The sequence below is a fragment of the Poeciliopsis prolifica genome, unplaced genomic scaffold, assembly GCF_027474105.1.
Source record: "Poeciliopsis prolifica strain line A6 unplaced genomic scaffold, Auburn_PproV2 SCAFFOLD108, whole genome shotgun sequence".
In the NCBI taxonomy this organism is placed as follows: Eukaryota; Metazoa; Chordata; class Actinopteri; order Cyprinodontiformes; family Poeciliidae; genus Poeciliopsis; species Poeciliopsis prolifica.
Window position 1 is genome coordinate 211,589 of NW_026562483.1, and position 18,113 is coordinate 229,701.

The 18,113-nt window shown below is 43.6% G+C and overlaps 1 protein-coding gene across 1 annotated transcript; it reads left to right on the forward strand.

Moving 5' to 3' along the window:
* Window positions 1-6,835: 6,835 nt before the first annotated feature.
* Window positions 6,836-16,596, forward strand: LOC129354331 (C-terminal-binding protein 1-like). The gene is given in 15 exon segments (XM_055023834.1): window positions 6,836-6,991; window positions 11,351-11,505; window positions 11,774-11,918; window positions 12,857-12,960; window positions 13,314-13,416; window positions 13,628-13,678; window positions 13,681-13,751; window positions 14,002-14,091; window positions 14,248-14,340; window positions 14,342-14,379; window positions 14,994-15,121; window positions 15,209-15,320; window positions 16,401-16,506; window positions 16,509-16,538; window positions 16,540-16,596. Coding segments are annotated over 15 exon segments (1,323 nt in total). The 5' UTR covers window positions 6,836-6,951.
* Window positions 16,597-18,113: the final 1,517 nt, after the last annotated feature.

Genomic DNA, 18,113 nt, shown 5'->3' on the forward strand with positions numbered 1-18,113 from the left:
CGGTAAAATGTTATATTAGCTTGATGCTAACATGGCTAACTGTTCATAACAGCAGCTGGTGCTGATTCCTGATCAGTTCTGCTCCGTACAGATAAACAACGTTTCATCTCATCCCGTCTCCTTATTCACCCAACGCACAGCTGATTTATTCTGAACAATCACGATTATGGAGGTACACTAGGTCCAGCTGAAGGGCTGCCACAAAGATTAAATAACTTCTCAAACATGTACAGAGGAATAAGATAACACTTCATTTTTGGTTTTGATGAGAGAATAACTAACATGATGGGCAGATCAGGAAACTTGGTCTTACATGAAGCTGCTCCTTTAAAAAGGTAAATAGGATGAGGCGAAAAATATCGAAACTATGAAAATTTATTATTATTATATAAATGTAGTCAGAATAGCAAAAAAACATGCACTTTACTAGAAAAACATTTTAAAATTATGAGGAAAAAGTTGTTTAGTCAGAATGAGCTTTGGTTAACTGGACTGTAAGATGTCAGATTTTTCCTCCATCGTCCAACTGGTCAAACTGGGTGAGAGTTACGGTGGGGTCAGGGTTAGGGTGGGGTCAGGGTCAGGGTTAGGGTGGGGTCAGGGTTAGGGTTAGGGTGGGGTCAGGGTTAGGGTGGGGTTAAGGCTTACAGACTGAGCAGATATGAGAGTCTAACTATTTATTACCCCAAAATACAACAGTCTCCTTGTTTCTGCATAAAAAATGTAAATGATGCAAAACCTGATCTAATTACTTTCAGTAAATTCAAAACTATATTAATCCAATTGCTACTGAAATAATAAAAAGTACTAAAAAGTCATAGGAGTGTTATACACAGAATTTAATTATTGTTAGTCATTTAATCCACAAATTTAAACCGAAAAGATGACAGACGGTTTTGAAAGGTTGTAAAGTGATGAAAACTGGGAATTAAACAATAACATTTTATTTAAAATAAAATGAAATCTCAGTTTCTGTTCCAAAGGAGAATATTCTGTTCCAGTTTTTAACTAGGAGAGAATCTTATTGGGCCGAAACGATTAATCAGATTATTGAAATAATCATCATCTAGCATAGTAATCGATTAATCACTAACTGGAGATTATAGAGCCAAAATAAAACACTAGCTGAAGGAACAACACAGTGGAGCCAAAATTAAACCAACATTTTACAGAAAATGATTTTTTAAAATCATCTATGCACATCAAGCCAGAAATCCTCCAGTGGCACTTTTAGTTTCACCTGATTAAAATTCTGCATCAAAAATCTCTTAACTTCTTTGGCATCAAACAATTGATCCAAAAAAAACACTGGATCAACCCTCACATGCTTTAGCTGCACATGGCTCTAATAAAAGCTACATTTGAAAAAATGTTTGAATTTCCTGTGTGATTGTTGGATGGATATGACCTCAATATCATTGGAAACGTTTCTTAAAGCTCCTACATGAGGAAAATCGCTGCTGCCACACCTCGAGCCGGGAGATAAGATCCAGTTTGATACGTTTAGCTGGTGATGGAGGTTATTGTGAGACATCTGGGGTTTTCTGCAGCAGCAGCAGCATCATCAGCAGCATCACTGCTGCTGCACGAAAAGCCTCTTCTGACGCAAAACAAAATCAGCCGGTCCCAAAATGGAGCCCATCATCTCCCTGCAGCAGTCCAATCCAGCTCGGTTCCCCTGAGCCGGTACTCACCGCGGGTGTGGAGCCGCTGTCATTGGACCGGGGCGCCGGTGTCGCAGTCCCGCTCCGTGGGATGGAGCGGCGGCGCGTGAGCGCGGCAGCCGGTTTCTGCTGCTGACCATTTTGAAGCACAGAGGCGGCAGGAATCTGATGACACTGCGCTAACACGCCGAACCGCTTCCCCGAACCCCAACCGCCCAGAACCACCCCGAACCAGCTCCACGGACCAGGTCGGCTGCTGGGTTCGGTTCGGCTGCTTTTCACCCTTAGCAGGCGAATCACGTCTGCTCCAGAAAGGAAGAGCAACCATAATGTTTCAGCCTCTACTGGTGATCCGAACCCATCCGTTCAACCCGAACCGGGTCGGGCACCAGTCAGAACTTTTCACATTTTACTACAGAACTCTCAGATTTTGCGGGTAACGGGACCGAACTAACCCGCAGTGGGTCCAGTTTGCCTAAAACTGGCCAGAATTTGACCTTTCGAGGATTCCGTCCCAACAAGCCGAACCGCGAGCAAGCAGATCAGCACCGAACCCGTTTAAAAGAGTAAACGGTTCTGATTGTTGCCTTTAAACCCACAGCCTGATGTTCTGGCCATGCTAGCTTAGCTAACCTTAGCCACTCTCAAATTAACCACCAATCTACCTCTTTAAAACAGAACCGAACCCCCCGGGAACCCGGAGTTCCCCGAACCAGAGAGGGGTGCCGGTGAGTGCCGTGTTTACCTCAGAGCATGGACAGCTGGGCTGCTGTCTCCTGCACCGCCATCTTGGTTCTGTGCTTTTTCTGCTGGCTGTTTTTGTTGTTTTTCCCCCTTCAGCTCAGAATCGCCTCAGTGCTCACTACCGCCACCTGCCGACACGGTGCCGATACTGACGCAGATTTTGATGTGTTCCAGTTGGAATGGAAATGGGAAAATCAGTTAAAGGCGAATGGATGGCGGATTTTCCACTGGGAATGCGGGAGCAGCTCCGATGACCTCCAGTTAGAACCTGTCAGGCCGACGCGTTTCATTATGGCTTCTTCTCGCGTTATTTCACAAGACAAACATGTCAGAGTGTGTCTGAAATCAATGTCATTTATAACGCCTCAAACTTAAACTAAAACAAACTGATGTTTTGATGGAAAGTACAACTTAAAACATGTTTGTCTGAGATTCTGCAAAAAATGAAATCAATTTGAACAGTTACTTCTGAAGTACCCTGAACGCACCACAACTCTCTTCTTTTTAGACTCCTGAACTACGGAAGAAGATTAGGGTTACTGAGAAAAGCAATTCTGACTCGATGGTTCTTTAAGACCTTAAGTTTCTGACTTTTATGAAGTGGAAAATATAGAGATTAAATCAGAATCCTGACTTTACGATTTGAAAAGGTTTCTGGTAACAATTAGCCTTTACTGCATCGTTTAATACAAATTCATCACTTTCCTGTTTATGGTTGCAACACTCTTCGGTGTGGAAGCTGTTTCTGGTGATTGAAATATCAGGGTTGCTTGGAGATGTAATAAGCAAATTACAAATGGTTTGAACATTTCAGTCAGGTTGAGGGAGAGAAGAAGATTTTCAGCAACTAACAGGAAGGCTGAATGTTTTTCAGATTAGTTTTATCACTTTTGTTTTTTTCTTTCAAGTTGAGCCTTGAATGTTAACAGACACAAAACCCAAATGGAAATGGCCATAAATTCTGCCACTAATAGTTGGAGAATTTCTGGCATTATTAATAAATAATTATCACTCAATGCATGAATGGTGGGAACATATTTTAAATATTTTCTTTATTATATTTTCTGAATGAGAAAAGCGATTTTGGCAGCAAAGGAAATTAAAAATCCTTTTTTTGTGGACTCTCGTTGAATCTCTTAAAGTTGTACTTTGATTTGTTTTAGTTTATGGACCAGCAGCCATAAAAGCAGAAATATTCCTGTTCATCACATCTCTTCTATGGAGTGCCAAAACAAATAAGTTAAAAGAAACACAATTAACTCATAATTTACATTAATTTTAGGCAAAAAAATGCAATAACTTGGCAAAAAGTGAGAAGACCTGAAAGGGGAATATTTTCTTATTTAAAAAATGACTGAATTGTTTATTTACATTTTTAAATGTATTTCTAATATTGGAAAAAAAGGGTTAAATGAAAAATATCCACTTTGCCTTTTTATAAATCGAACTAATCAGTTAATCAACCTGTTAATAAAGTAATCATTGTTGGAATTTGAATTAAAATTAAGAAATGATTTTTTTGTTTCTGCTGATTAAATATATTATCAGCAATGTTTGCTCCAATTCAGATATATATTGTATATTTGTCACATTTTTACACTTTGTCTTCACCGCTGAACAAGAAAATGGAAGAAAAGGGAAATACGTTCCTGAGTGAAATCTCCCTCTGTGACAGTGGACATAAATCCTGCTCCTCTCTCCATGCGGAGGAGCCGCCTGGGCCTGCAGCGCGGTCCGTCGCCTGCAGCAGCTCCTCGCTGCAGCCTCCTCTCTGCAGTCCTCGCCTGCAGCCTCCTCGCTGCAGCCTCCTCGCTGCAGCTCCTCTCTGCAGCCTCCTCGCTGCAGCCTCCTCTCTGCAGCCTCCTCGCTGCAGCCTCCTCGCTGCAGCCTCCTCTCTGCAGCCTCCTCGCTGCAGCCTCCTCGCTGCAGCCTCCTCTCTGCAGCCTCCTCGCTGCAGCCTCCTCTGCAGCCTCCTCTCTGCAGCCTCCTCGCTGCAGCCTCTCGCTGCAGCCTCCTCGCTGCAGCCTCCTCGCTGCAGCCTCCTCGCTGCAGCCTCCTCGCTGCTCTGCGGCTCATTGATTCCTGTTTGTCTCTGATGTTCAGGCCTCTCCTGCATGCTTCTTGTGCAGCAGCTGCAGGTTATGCAGACAGTTTTAACGGCCAGGAGTGTGTGATAGCTCTGGGTCTGGCTCGCTGTCGGTTCTGATATGGCCGGTGCTGATCAGATCTGCAGCAGAACCATTAGACATGCTGCAGTGGAGATGGAGGAAGAAGAGGAGAGAGAATCAGACTGGGAGGGAGGAGAACTTCAACTAAAAACCTAAAACATTACAAAGAAATTTATGAAGATTTAGTAATAAACACATAAATAATGCAGGTTTTAGCAATTTTTTCAGCTTACATGTATTTTCTTATTAGGATAGAAATTATGTGCAAATATCAACATGCCCTGTATGAAAATGTATCTATTGTCTTATTTTGAAGCTGCAGTCTGTAACTTATGTAAGGAATATTCTTTATAAATTTGTTCAAATGGCCACCATGTCGTTATTGATCTCCTCCACCTCTTCACAGAGCTGCTATTGCTGTCTGAAGGAATGCCCAACCAAAAACAGCCAACCAGAGCCAGGAGGATTAGGGCTTAGTGCTGTCAATCATCCTAATGTACACGCCTCTACATGTGCTAATGGTGAATAAATGACTCAGTTACAGAAAAACTGTTTATCTGCCATCATCAGTGGCTATGCTAACTAGTCTTAGCATTCATGACATGCTATGCTAGTTGCAGCCATAAGAGGCTGTGGACAGCGCTAAGACCCACCTCCTGGCTCTGATTGGCTGTTTCTAGATAGGACTGGGAGAAAGCAGAATTACATGCTACGATTTTAAAACCTAAAAATAAAACTAAAATAGTTTCTCGTCAAAAATGACAACAGATTTCCTGCAGTAGATATTTATCACAGTTGATAAGTTGTTGTTTTTGAGCTAGCCATGTGAAGAAACTCTCTGGCTGGGTCAGACTGTAGGTCAGAGTCGTGATGCAAGAGATGCTGACAGATTCTGTCTTGTAGGCAAAGAAGCCCATCTCTACCGCTCTGTGTCAGAGTGTGTGTGTGTGTGTGTTTAGCACAGGGAAGAAACCGTCTGCAGCTAAACTTATTCAGCTCTGCTAAAAACAGACACAGGAAGAACTAAGCAGCATGTTGGAAATGTGAAAACTTAACGAGCTGCATGGCATCGTTAACTGACTGATTTTAGTAACTGCTCAAAATTCAATATGCAAGTATGCTACATATGTGTTTAGCATATTAGTGTTTATTTTTGTGTTTAGCATTAGCTTCTGCTAGTTTTTTATGTTGATCAGTTTAGCGTAAACTAATAATTTCATGTGTTTAGCAGTTAGCTTCTTCTATTTTTCATGTGTTTAGCGTTAGCTTCTTCTATTTTTCATGTGTTTAGCAGTTAGCTTCTTCTATTTTTCATGTTTAGCAGTTAGCTTCAGCTAATTTTTGTTACCATTGTTCATTTTTAATGTTTAGCAGTTTGAAATGAGTTTCTGCTATTTTGTTTATTGTCAGCTACCACTAATTAACACATAACACTAAACACATTATATGTGTTAATTATTTTATACTAATACATTAGCTCATGCTAATTATTTTACGTGTCTAGCAGTTTAATGTTAGCTTCTGCAAATTTTTATGTGTTCAGCATCTTGTTGAGCAAATTAGTGATAAATGAATCTAACTGGCTGATTTTTTCACAGATTTTTCCAGTGTTAGGAGTAAAATAATCTGACAGTGGAACTAGTTTTGTAAATCAATCACAGGAAATATTTACTAAAAACAAGCTTCTTCATCTTCCTGGAAAGTTTCTTGTAAGTTAGCACACCTGAAAACTGAACTATTTGAAGTGGAAATCAGGCTATAGCATTTGGTTATGATTTTGTGTTTTTGCAGTGCAGTGAATATTCTGTATTAAATATTACTTTCTGCCTGGATCTTCACAGTTACAGTTGTTGTTTATAACAGTAGAACCGGTCTTTCCTCTTCATCGCCTTCGTCTTGCATAACTCGACTTTTTTTCCCCTCCTTGTTGGTTTTCAGGAAACAAAAGATGAATTTTGGCCAACGTCGGCTCCTCCCCTCCACACACACACACACACACACCCCACACACACACACACACACACACACACACACACACACACACACACACACACACACACACACACTGTGACTTCCCCCACCGTCTCCTTCACTCTCCCGCCTTCCCGTTCCCATGAATGCAGCACTTCCTAAACTCTTCACGTTTCCCCTCTTCTTCTTCTTCTGCATGTGAGACGGAGGACGATTCTCTGTAGGAGGAAGGAAGGGGCGGGAGGTAAGGGGGAGGGGTGAGAGAGAAGGGAGGGGGGGACAGAAAAAGGGGGAGCACATGTGTATGCTTGTCACTGAGGATCTGGGAGGACGGAGGGAGGCCGCCATATGCTGACTGGATTCCTGTTCCTGTGTGCAGAGCGCTGGCCGGCCGGGAACACGCCATGGGAAGCTCACATCTCCTCAACAAAGGCATGCCTCTAGGTAAACACGCCGCTTTTATCCGGCTCCGTATGTGTGTGTGTGAACATTATTCTACCTTCAAGCTCCCCTCCCCCTTCACTCTCTTCCTCTCTTCTTCTGTCTCCTCCTCCTCACAAGTCTTCCTCACACTATTATCTGTTATTGCCCAAGGGGAACCGTTGGCCTTTTCTCTGAAGCAGCGTGTGTGGAAAATCTCGGCTCGAACACCTCGACAGAAATAGATTTCTCTCTCTCCCTCTCTCTCTTCGAGGCGAGCAAGGACATGACACATATTTCCCTCTCGTTGTGCGTCTTTCATGAAGCGTACTCACACATATACGCACAAACACACACATGCACAAGTGTGTGCATGTGAGCGGCGCTGGTGTGCGGACGTGTTTACACACGAGTGATGGATGCACCTTGTGATGGTGGCTGGAAAAGACGATTCTAGAAATCCTTGGATCAAGGTAGGGCTGCTAGGGAGGAAGAGGAGGAGAAAGATGAAGAGGAAGAAGGCTTTTAGTTTGAAAAGAATGAGAAGGCTTTTATCAGAGATCAGAGTCACATCTGACTGGAGAAGTTCTGATCTGGTTCTAATGGGACTCATGATTGACAAACGGAGTAATTGGTTGAATGATGATTGGTTGGATGGTTGATCGATTACTGGTTGGTTGGTTGATCGATTGGATGGTTGGTTGATCGATTGACTGGTTGGTTGGGATGGTTGTCGATTGACTGGTTGGTTGGTTGATCGATTGGATGGTTGGTTGATCGATTGACTGGTTGATCATTGATGGTTGGTTGGTTGGTTCATCGATTGGATGGTTGGTTGATCGATTACTGGTTGGTTGGTTGATCGATTGGATGTTGGTTGATCATTGATGGTTGGTTGATCAATGGATGGTTGGTTGGTTGTCATCGATTGGATGTTGGTTGATCATTGACTGGTTGGTTGGTTGATCGATTGGATGATTGGTTGATCGATTGACTGGTTGGTTGATCAATTGCATGGTTGATTGGCGAGTTAATTAGAACAAATGTGTAAATTTATATTTTCTGTAATGTTTAGTTTTTTCCAACTCAAAAAACTTTCACCAAATTCCAGTTTTCCAGGCTTTTCCAGAGTTTTCCAGGCTTTTCCATAGATTGTCTGCATGCTACCCTTAGAAACCTGGGAACCGTGGTTCCCATATAGCGATGCTGGCCTGTTGGATGATTGTTTAGTCAGAAATGGTAGTTCAATAACTACCATTGGTTTTAGCTATTCAGCTGTCAATATAACGCATTGATCTTAAATTATATTAAAAAATAAAAAGGGACGCAGTGCTTTGCTAAAAGTTATCAACAATACATCAAAAAGTTATAATGTAAAATGGCGAAGGCTCTATGTCAGCGATGCTAGCTTGACTATTACAACCTTAACATGTAGATGTGCTTCAGAATTTGGTGTGTTTCAGTTCAGTTAAAAAAACAGCAACCCACACGCCAACTCTGACGGATCATCAGTAGAGCGGGTTTTCAAATTAGCTACTCAAACACCGCTGTGTCAGCTGAGCTAACAGCAGCAGCAGCTAATCTATCACAGCGATCACTTATCAATAAATGCAAAATAAACATCAAGCCTGAAAACATTAAACTGTAGCGAACTGAGTTTCTGTTCTTTGTGTGGGAAATGTGTGTGTTTGTTGTTGAATCCTGATATGTTAGGGGAGCTGTTGTCAGGCCTGGTGTAGCATAGCCAAAAGAAAGAGTGAGAAAACAGGATAACATGAGTAGTTTTCAGTTACTCTTTGGTGGTATTATTGTGGTTTTATTCTTAAAGATGCAGCTATTAGATTAATAATACCTTCATCTCCTGGATTCATTTAATTAATGGTTGCATCAACGTGGCTCCAGATGGTTAGAAAAAGAATCGTCTTCTTCAGCTCCAGCATTGTGAGCTTGTCTAAAATTTATGCAGCGACTAGCTTTATTTCTCTATGAGTCTGTTTAAAGTCTAGTGCAGGGGAGCTCAAGTCCAGTCCTCGAGAGCTACCGTCCTGCAACTTTTAGTTGCAGCTTTACTCCAGTAGACCAGACTCAGCTATGAACAGGCCTGGTAACGAGTCATTCATTTGATTCAGGTGTGTTGGAGCAGGGATGCATCTGATAGTTGCAGGATGGTAGCTCTCGAGGACTGGACTTGAGCACCCCTGGTCTAGAGGACCACATAAGAACTTAAGGCGGACTGGGTGTGGCCCCCGGGCCTCGGGTTTGACACATGGCTCTAGAAATGGAGGGCTGCAGAGGCGTGTGAAGTGGAGCCGGTCCTCCAAGGTCATCCCCCGGCGCTGGAATGACAGTTATTTCCTCCCTCAGAAATGCCTGGAATCCAGATCCAGAGTTTCCAGCAAACCGCAGAGCTCAAACTGGGCCTCCTGCTGGTTCTGGTCGTTCCCAACATGGTTCTGGTCGTTCCCAACCTGGTTCTGGTCCTGCAGAAATCTGCAGCTTAAACCAGACTCAGTTCTGCAACTCAGAGCAGGGAAATGCGTTTGCCAACAGATCGGGACCAAAACCCGGTTCTGTGATTTAAATCCGGTTCTGCTGCAAACGGAGCCGAGAAATGCAGAAGGAAGTCCGATCAGCGGCGTTAAAAATAACTTCTAACTGAAGATGAGAGAGCGTGTTGAAAACCCGCCTTTATGGACGATGTGATTTCATTTGAACAACTTTTATTAAAATAAATGAATTATTGACCCAAACATCTCGCTGAATCGTTGTTGGTAAATTAGTTTCATCTGATTTCACATCGACTGAGACACTTCAAACAGGAACTAGACAAAAAATACTTTCCATTACTCTGATTCCATGGCGTGTTTGAGTCATTGCAGATATTTTAAAAAAATTAAATTTTCTAGAAATAAAGACAGAAATTTTAATGTTTTTAATAAACTTTCTGAGATTAATCTCAGAAATTTCTTTTTAGCAAATTTTCAAAATTTCAAACTTTCCTGAAAATTTCCAATAACCTCAAAATTATAGATTTTTTAGCAAATTGCTCGACATTTGAAACTCAGAAATTCTTGTATTTTGGTGAAAATTTACTCTTTATTATTAGAGCCTTCTGCGATGCTGTCTTACCGTCGCTGTGTCTCTTGATGCGACGTCAGAATCCCATGATGCACTCTGGCTCAGACGCTCATGAAACTTTCTGGGCCGGTTCTGACACCAAGCGGCTCCGTTTGGATCCATCTGGATCTGCTGAGTCAGCAGATTGCTCTGCTGACTCAGCAGATTGCTCTGCTGACTCAGCAGATTGCATCTGGAGGGAAATGTTCCTGGAGAAACTCCAGCAGGACCTTCAGGAAAACCTGGATCAGTGAAACCTCAGACGTAAAAGTGACAGGAGGTCTCACTCCTACCTGATTACTGACCCAATAGGTTCTGATTTCTGATCAGCTGGAGATCAATACTTCAGAACAAATCTGACCGAGACACACTTCCTGGTGTCTCCTGGTGTTTTCTGTTTTAAACAATTCATCTTTAATTAATTGCTGAGCAGGAAAAATAACTTTTTATGAATATATTTCCCCTAAAAACTTTCAACTTTCTGCTTTCGGTTCAAATACAAAATCTTACCGAGTATTTCTGTTAAGTTTTAATGCAAATATTTTATCACACCTGAATTAAGATGAAAACTGACTTATAAGAAACTTGTTTTAAATAAAAATTCCATAAAATGTATTTTAAAAAGCACCAGTTCCAGATTATTTCCCTGATTATAAGTGAAATAATCTGTTAGCGTAACCAGTACTTCTTTAAAAACCAGTATTGAGGAATTATTGATCTTATATTGAAAGGTTTCAGTGATAAGAGAAACCTTATCATGTTGAAACATTGCTTCACCCTGGAAGCCCCTGCAGTCAAAAGGTTTGCACTGTAAAAAGAATTTAACTATTTTAACTATTATTATGTTTCTTTGGCATCGACGTACAGTAAGACATTAATGGAAACAGTGAAATGATTAGTTATGTGTGCTTCAGCTCCTGCGGTGGATTTCACAGCGACTGAATGGATTTGCTTCTGAAGGAATTAAATCTCATAAAACCATGTTGTTTGGCATTTTGAAAAGTCAAAGTTTTACTATTAAAAAATCTGAAATTTGCCAGAATAAACAGACATTTTTAGATTAGTTTCAAAAAATTTCCATAAAAGTTTCAAAAGTTGGAAAATGTTGACTTTTGAAAATCTGATACTTCTGAGATTTTCTAAATTAATCTAAAAACTTCTTGATCGATTGGATCCTTTGTGCGCCAGGATGCAGAAATGTTTGCGTGATTGCAGATAAGAAGTCTGATCTGCGTGATCAGACTTCTTCTTTCGTTTTGTTTTCAGGCATCAGACCTCCAATCATGAACGGGCCGATGCACCCGCGCCCCCTTGTGGCGCTGCTGGACGGCAGAGACTGCACCGTGGAGATGCCCATCCTGAAGGACGTCGCAACCGTGGCGTTCTGCGACGCTCAGTCCACACAGGAGATCCACGAGAAGGTAACGTCTTCTTCCTGCGGGAAAACCGTCCATGGCGTCTTCAGATGGTCCAGATCGATTCCTCCACATCAGGCTCAAACTGTTTCAGGCTGAGAAACACGAAACATTCACAGACCATCTGACCAACTCAACATCTTAATATGTTCAGCATTAGAAGAATAAATCTGCTTTGAATGCAGCAAATAATCTGTTGATTTGGCTGCACCTGCTGCTGTTTTCTCTGATTTCGGTTGCTTTTTCAGGATGGATGCTCGTTCTGTGTGTGCAGGTGCTAAACGAAGCTGTGGGGGCGTTGATGTACCACACCATCACCCTGATGAGGGAAGACCTGGAGAAGTTCAAGGCGTTGCGCATCATCGTTCGCATCGGCAGCGGCTACGACAACATAGACATCAAATCCGCCGGGGAGCTCGGTACAAACCTCACACCCCCGCAAACAGGCACACAAATACATCAGCAACTGCTGAACCGCTGGTCCACAGGAACTCGTTGTAGAGACCAACAGGATGCAAACCTTCAAAGTTGCAAATAATAAAAGTTTTTAAATAAATCAATCCTGGTCCAATCACATTTTAATCACCAAAATAAGCAACATGTTCAAATCAAAAACCTCTTTTTGGTGCTAAATTACTGAATAAAAAACCAAAATGACCTCAACAACAAAGATACTTACAGCTTTCAATCTGTTCTTCCTGATGGCGCAAAGTTCAGGAGCTTCTTCAGAAATGACATTAGCATTAGCTGCTACATGTCAGCACTGAGATGCTATTTCAGGCAAGATTAGCTTCGCTGAGCTTACTACCTTTTAGCACAACTTGAACAGTTTTTTCCAGCATCCAATCAGATTGTTTAGAAGCAGAAATTAGAACCCAGGAAGTCGAGAGAAGCGACTTCGTCCTCCATGGCTGCTGTTAGTGGATGCAGCGAGTGCGTCAGATTTATGGGTGTGACAGAAACACACCAATACAAAAGGTTCCAACTTGGGACTTTTGTATATAAAAAAAAATAAAAAATACTGCCTCTGTGATTAATCCAAATTAAACGATTAAAATGCACAAAAATATCATTTTCAATCAATGTCAATTAAAGTGTAATCTGTCCCAGCGTGACAGTAAGAAGTAAGAGACTGGGGGCAGGAAACAGATCTAATACTGAGGAAAAACTTGACCCAAACAACATAGCTGGAATTAAACTACAATCACTAAGAAGGCCTGAACTAAAATAACCAGAGAGGAAACAGAGTAACAAACAAACCTGCAGAAAGGACTGGACTCACCAGAGAAGTCTGGTTCTTCCTCCCAGCAGCTCAGCTGGATCTCCCTCAGACCTCCCCCTCTTTCTGCTCCGACAGGCATCGCTGTGTGCAACATGCCAGCAGCGTCGGTGGAGGAGACGGCAGACTCCACGCTGTGCCACATCCTCACCCTGTACCGACGCACCACCTGGCTGCACCAGGTTTGTAGCTCTGCAGCCCAGACAGCAGCAGGGAACCAACTCTCACTGGGTTTGTTGGAGGTGTGCATCCGCTCACCACCATCATTATTTACACTAACAAATAATCTCTGCCAACTGACATATAAGCAAAATTGAAACATTTCATTTTCTTTAGAATGTGGCTGTATTTGAAAGACGTTGATGTAAAGTGTAGAAGGTACAGTAAAATGATTTGTTCCTCAAATCATTGCTTAGACTCATGTGTTGTAGCCTGACAGGAATTAGCTTGTGGTGCAGAGTGAATTGCAGCTGGATCACCGTGTGTCTGCGCTGTCCGCTCCGTCTGAAGTGACGCTCGTCTTCACTCCCGCCAGGCTCTCCGGGAAGGGACGCGGGTTCAGAGCGTGGAGCAGATCCGAGAGGTGGCGTCAGGCGCGGCCAGGATCAGAGGAGAGACGCTGGGACTCATTGGGCTCGGTGAGAATCCAAACTGCTGTCACAAACTGGTCCAGATCCTTTCATTTCATACAGGACAACTAATCTGTCATGAGAAGTCAGATTAATGTAAGAATCGGAGGAGAGCAAAATCAAACTTATTACCTACATGCTGAAAAGCTTGTTGCTCAGCAAGACAATCCTGTTCAGGACAACTTACAATCTAGACATAACAAACTCGATGTGTTTGTAGGCCGGGTCGGCCAGGCCGTCGCCCTGCGAGCCAAGGCCTTCGGCTTCAACGTGATTTCTACGACCCGTATTTGGCCGACGGTGTAGAAAGGTCCCTGGGGCTCCAACGGGTCACCACCCTACAGGTAAACCCTGCTGGCCTTCATGTACCTTTCTATGCCTTCAGATCAATTACATGGAGGATTTCACTCTGAAAACTGAAATTAAACCTCATTCACACTTCTGGTCAAAAAGTTTTAGAAACACCTGAAGGTCCTGCAGGCAGCAGGTCCTGCAGGCAGCAGGTCCTGCAGCGGAAACATTTCCATCTATTAATGAGTGATGAAAGCAGAACTAGACGACATTCTGACTGGGATTTATCATCTTCCTCCTCAGGACCTTCTCTTCCACTCTGACTGTGTCTCGCTGCACTGCAGCCTCAACGAGCACAACCACCACCTGATCAACGACTTCACCATCAAACAGGTACGCTGAGCCCACAGGCTGGCAAAGCCATCGAGGAAGCTCGTAAAGTCATATCAAGCGTCAGCTGATTGGCGTGTGTGTGTGTGTGTGTGTGTGTGTGTGTGTGTGTGTGTGTGTGTGTGTGTGTGTGTGTGTGTGTGTGTGTGTGTGTTAAAGATGCGGCAGGGGGCGTTCCTGGTGAACACAGCCAGGGGGGGCCTGGTGGATGAGAAGGCTCTGGCTCAGGCTCTGAAGGAGGGCAGGATACGTGGGGGCGGCTCTGGATGTCCATGAGACGGAACCTTTCAGGTATTACACCTACTGACCAAATGCTTCATCAAGTTGTAGGAGAACTGGCTTCGTTGACCATCGAACCATTCTCCAGAAGACGTTTTGGTTTTCCATCCATCCAACAGCAAACTGCAGTCCGGCTTCTTGATTGATATCATCTCAATCCATGTTAAAGAGGCGGTGTGACGGTTTGGGCCAGAGGTTTGTGGGTTCGAACAGAACCATGATCCAAAACAAACCTCTAATCTGGATAACCAAGGCCACGCTGAGCCACCGGACCAGAACCAAGAACCCATCTGATTAAGTAAACTGAAACATTTGTGACCAGAAAGATGGAGGAACCTTGTTGGTTTCTCTGAAACTTCAGGGACATTTATCCAAATGTTAGTAAGGCCAAGTGTATGCAAAGTTTGACCCTGTGGATTAGAGAAAACCACAATAAATTAGTGAATTTAATTGTTGCTTAAAAGTATCACCAAAAGTCCCAGTTCAGTATCACACCTTATGCTGATGACGGTTTTCTTTCTGTGTGAATCTCGGTTTGTTTTCTACATTTGAGTTAAATAATAAAGTAATTGGACAGAGTAATTTCCTCCAGCTGATCTGAAGCGTAGCGTTTGTTGCTGTGGCAGCTTCAGTCAGGGTCCACTGAAGGACGCGCCCAACCTGATCTGCACGCCGCACGCCGCCTGGTACAGCGAACAGGCATCACTGGAGATGAGAGAAGAGGCGGCGAGGGAAATCCGGAGGGCTGTGACAGGTTGGTGAACCGTCAGTAACCAAAGGAGACATTTTGGGAATTCTCCTATCAGATTTGTTTTGTTGATCCTTATTTGTTCATTTTCAGGTCGGATCCCAGACAGTCTGAAGAACTGTGTGAATAAGGAGTTCCTCTCACCCAACAACCACTGGGCCGTCGACCCGGCTGTGGTCCATCCTGAGCTCAACGGCGCCTACAGGTACGGCCGGGCGCTGTGACTGTCAGCCTGAGTTATCAGCAAGAATTGGAGATGATCCAACATCTAGCTTAGCAATACATGTAGCTGCCAGGTTGGGCCAGCAGTGCTTTAACGTATTTACACACTTTGCAGTATTTTACTGAATTTTATGTGACGGGTCAGTTTAAAGTGTTTCTACACCTGATAGTCCACCAGACTCGGTTTGATGAGAGGCCAAATTCGCAACATTTGTTCCACCTCCAGCTGCTGCGGTTCTCTTTCTCACTGCAGTCAAATGATCCAAATTGGGAAACCTGTTCCCCTCCTGGCCTGTGGAGGCACTGCGCCAACAACCACTGCAGGAAACGACACTAAAACCTCTGAAGACACTGAGAGCAACTTCCTGCTTCACCAGATGAAACAAGATGGAGGCGTCAGAGTTTAGTGCTGGAGGATTTCTCTTTAGTCTTTGGCTGAAGACCAGGAGCCATTTCTGCTGCTAGCGCTAGGCTAACATGTTAGCTTTGGTTGTATTTACCCAGAATGCCCTGCGCTGTAGTCCACTTCCTGCTTTTGGAGCGCTCTCTGGTCTGCTTACCATTCACATTTAAACCGAATCAGTTCACTTCAACTGAACGAGGTTTGGAGGACCAGATGTCAGAGGTCAATTAGCATCACACCTCACCAACTGGACCGGAGTTTCCAGGCAATCGGACCAGAGTTGGGTTAAAGTGGACTGAACAGGGATGGTGTGAATCCACTCTTAGTACATATATGTGAAATGAAAGGAAACAAATTCACTGTTTTAAAATGAAACGCAGAAAATGTGGCATGAGTTACTAAAACCTTGACTTGATGCTTCACAGGCAGAACAGACTCACATGTTGGACTTTTGCCCTTGGCAGCCATCCCATAATATCTCTGGCTGCATGTTTAAGGTGGCTGACCTGCTGGAAGGTGGACCTCCAGTCTCAGGTTTTCTGATTTATCTCAGGTTCTCCAACAGGACAGCTGCCGTTAGCTGAGTTACAGTAGTCACAGCTCTGTGCTGCTCTGTGAAATCCACTGATCTGTCAACAGTTTGCCCCTCCTGTCCCCCAGGTACCCCTCCGGGGTGGTGAGCTTGCCGGCTGGCGGCCTCCCTCCGCCCGTCGAAGGCATCGTCCCGAGCGCCGTGCCCATCACGCACACCCTCCCGCCCGCTGCCGTCACCCGCCTCACGCGCCGTCTCCCGGACAGAAACACAGTAAAGCCACCAGAGGGCGACAGAGAGCAGCACCCCAGCGACCAGCTGTAGCCCTTCTGCACACCGACCGCCGGTTCAGGTGCCGTCTGCTTCCCAAGACAGGACTGACTCAACAACCCAGAAAGTTCCTCTAAACCAACATCTGATCGTTGCCTCAACATGAAAAATGGAAACATTTGGGCAAAACAGAATCCAGAACCTTTCCAGAAAATTGGAGGCTTTCATGTGTTCTGTGTCCTTTTTTCCTTCGTTTGATGTGACAGGAAAGTTATTGGGTTTGAAATGAATGTAACCTGCCTGTGAACAGATTTTAGAACATGATGATATTTGTATTCCAGTCTTAACGAAAACTGGTTTAAAAATACAATATCTCGTTTTCTTTTTATTTGTCCCTAAATTAGCAAGGCCCCAAAAAAGCGGCAGCTTTTGCACACCATCTCAGGAACCTACGTTTCCGCAGTTGGTAATCTAGTTTTTCTAACATTTTTCTTTTATAGATAGTTTTTATGCCACTCAGTGCTTTTGTTTTTCTACCTGCTTGCCTTTCCATGTCCCGCTGCATTAGAAAAGAACAACTTTAGTGAGATGTAAAGTTGACCTAATGCTTGTTTCTGTTGTTTGTTTAAGGAGCATGTGACTTTGCTCTGGGATTGTGTAAATGTTCGAACCGAAGGCGTGATGGGAGGAACGTTTAGGAGAGGTGGTGAAATGGTAAACATGCTGGGACCTGCTGATTCTGACGCTTTCATTCCGACGAGGCGACAGATTAAAAACATGGTTTGTTTTAAAAAATTCACCTATTATGGCTGCAATTTCTGCTCCTGACCAGCATTATAACTTTGATGCAGGAATTACATTTTTGTCAACCAGAATTATCAACACTAAGCTAGGCTACGTTCAAACAGCAGGCAGATGTGACCCAATTCAGATTCTTTGACCCCAAAAATACAATTTGTTTTACTTACACATGTGGATCTAAATCTTTACCGCCAGAGCGCCACAGCGGCCATCTTTACTGCTGTAACCAGAGCGCCACAGCGGCCATCTTTACTGCTGTAACCAGAGCGCCACAGCGGCCATCTTTACTGCTGTAACCAGAGCGCCACAGCGGCCATCTTTACTGCTGTCAACAGAGCGCCACGGCGGCCATCTTTACTGCTGTAAACAGAGCGCCACGGCGGCCATCTTTACTGCTGTCAACAGAGCGCCATGGCGGCCATCTTTACTACTGTAAAAAGAGCCATAATCAGAGCGCGCTGGGCGACATGTCTTCGGCACATTTGGATTATCGTGAGCAAAAGGAGTCTAACTTCGGTCACTTTTAATAAGTAGAATGAACGATCATGCTAAAAACGTTGGATTTGCGCATTGAGACCTGCTGAGAACGTAGCGATCTGGCAAGTCTCATTTCTGTCCACATAATGATCCATGTTTTACCCCTGATGGTTGAACTCCATGACAAATCAAACTGAATCAGTTTCCATACAACACTTAGCTTGGCTTTACGAGTTAATAAAGGTAAAACACTCAGATGAAGGCGAACATTTTTCATTTGGCTCAGACACAAA